Source organism: Pteropus vampyrus, unplaced genomic scaffold, assembly GCF_000151845.1.
Source record: "Pteropus vampyrus isolate Shadow unplaced genomic scaffold, Pvam_2.0 Scaffold602, whole genome shotgun sequence".
NCBI classification, from domain to species: Eukaryota; Metazoa; Chordata; class Mammalia; order Chiroptera; family Pteropodidae; genus Pteropus; species Pteropus vampyrus.
Window position 1 is genome coordinate 1 of NW_011889383.1, and position 2,417 is coordinate 2,417.

Sequence of the window (2,417 nt, forward strand, 5' to 3'; positions counted from 1 at the left end):
CAGAGAATCCACACTGGTGAGAAACCGTACAGGTGCGCGCAGTGTGGGAGGACCTTCAACCAAATTGCCCCACTGATCCAGCATCAGAGAACTCACACGGGCGAGAAGCCCTACGAGTGTAGTGACTGTGGGAAGTCCTTTAGTTTTAGATCCTCCTTCAGCCAACACGAGCGGACTCACACGGGCGAGAAGCCATATGAGTGCAGTGAATGTGGGAAGGCCTTCCGGCAGAGCATCCACCTCACCCAGCACCTGCGCATCCACACCGGGGAGAAGCCCTATCAGTGTGGAGAGTGCGGGAAGGCGTTCAGCCACAGCTCATCCTTGACGAAGCACCAGCGAATCCACACAGGGGAAAAGCCCTATGAGTGTCACGAGTGTGGTAAAGCCTTCACTCAGATCACACCACTGATTCAGCATCAGAGGACGCACACGGGAGAGAAGCCCTACGAGTGTAATGAGTGTGGAAAAGCCTTCAGCCAGAGCACACTGCTAACCGAGCATCGGAGGATTCACACAGGGGAGAAGCCCTATGGGTGCAACGAGTGTGGGAAAACTTTCAGCCACAGCTCATCACTCAGCCAGCATGAGCGGACGCACACGGGAGAGAAGCCTTACGAGTGCAGTCAGTGCGGGAAAGCCTTCCGGCAGAGCACACACCTCACCCAGCATCAGAGGATCCACACGGGGGAGAAACCCTATGAGTGCAATGACTGTGGCAGAGCCTTCAGCCACAGCTCATCCCTAACCAAACACCAGCGCATCCACACCGGGGAGAAGCCCTACGAGTGTCACGAGTGTGGCAGGGCCTTCAGCCAGCTTGCTCCTCTCATTCAGCATCAGAGGATCCACACGGGGGAGAAGCCCTATGAGTGTCACGAGTGTGGCCGAGCCTTCAGCCAGAGCTCCCTTCTCATAGAACACCAGAGGATCCACACCAAGGAAAAGCCCTACGGCTGCAACGAGTGTGGGAAATGCTTCAGTCACAGCTCATCACTCAGCCAGCACGAGAGGACACACACCGGAGAAAAGCCCTATGAGTGTCCGGAGTGTGGGAAATGCTTCAGGCAGAGCACTCACCTCACTCAGCACCGGAGGATCCACACGGGAGAGAGGCCATATGAATGCAGGGACTGTGGGAAGGCCTTCACACACAGCTCCTCCCTGACCAAGCACCAGAGAACTCATACTGCGTGACGCCCTCCACACGAGCTCGGACATGGGAAGCCTTAAGCCATAGTTCATCTGTTACGAGACTTGACCCAATAATACTCATGAGCAAGAACACACACGTATTTGTACACAACCGTCACACACAGTACACTCTTCAGATCATCCAAACAGTAGGGAAATGTGGAAGTGATCCATGTTGAGGGTCCACAGCCTTGAGTGCTCACTAACATTACAGAACCCAAAAAGGAAGTGGGAAAACGAGTGCATTTGGACTTAGTATCTGTCCAAAGATCCACCAGATTCCCAAACAGGTTTTCAAAGTAGGAAGAAAAACAAAAAATGCCTTTCATTTATGTGACCCAAGTGCAATCCCAGTTTATCATTATTACACATCTTGGGGGTTGTTGGGGTTATGAATGGTATTCATTGACTCTTGATATTCCCTAAACAGAATATTGCACAGTGGTCTAGACATGAGTGACATCTTTATGGAATCACTATGCTTACTCAGATGTCTCATTACAAAATTTTCTGATATGTATGTAAATCTTTTGTTCAAGGTTTATATGGCAACTGGTCTCAAGATATGAATCACCTATGACGAAGTATCAGTGCGTTATTAACATTTTAAATTTGTATATTATTTTGTAGTAAATTAATCTTCATATGCCATAGATTTGAAAAGTTTTATATAGGAAGACTGGAAATGTAACTTTCATGTAGCCCTGTAGATTGAGATGGGTTTTGCTCTTCTGTTCTTGTTCTAAATTTTTTTACAGGACTTGGGCACGAGAAACACATATTGCCATTTCACAAAAAATAGATTTTTTTCCTGTAAGCCACCACCTCACAAACAGTAGCAATTTCATGTTGGAACCTTACATTTTGGAATATTTATCCCTTGAAAGATGTACACATTAATCCCCTGAACCATTTTTTTTCATTAATTCTTCATACTGGTATTAATTAAGCATTTGATTTTATATAATTTAACCTGAAGATTTCTAGTGTTTCCCTGAACCCTAAATCCAGTAAGAGCAGTCTCTCTGGCATCCAGAACCCTAAAATGGTGACTCGCCACCCTTGACTACTGCCACACAGTAACAGTAACTCATACGCTCTGGGAGAGGATGTTTTTTCATACAAATACAATTGGGTCAGTCTTGCCTCATAATCCTCCGGTGGTTCCTACCGCCCTTCAAGACCTACAGTATGAAGGTCCTGCTCTGTGCTCACAACGTGCC

The 2,417-nt window shown here is 47.4% G+C and overlaps 1 protein-coding gene across 1 annotated transcript; it reads left to right on the forward strand.

The window, feature by feature from the left end:
• Nucleotides 1-3: 3 nt before the first annotated feature.
• On the forward strand, nucleotides 4-2,103 carry LOC105308640 (zinc finger protein 135; the record flags this gene model as incomplete). Its single annotated transcript, XM_023525689.1, has 1 exon — nucleotides 4-2,103. A coding segment is annotated over one exon (1,194 nt), but the record flags the coding sequence as incomplete, so codon positions are not given.
• Between the last annotated feature and the right edge of the window lie 314 nt (nucleotides 2,104-2,417).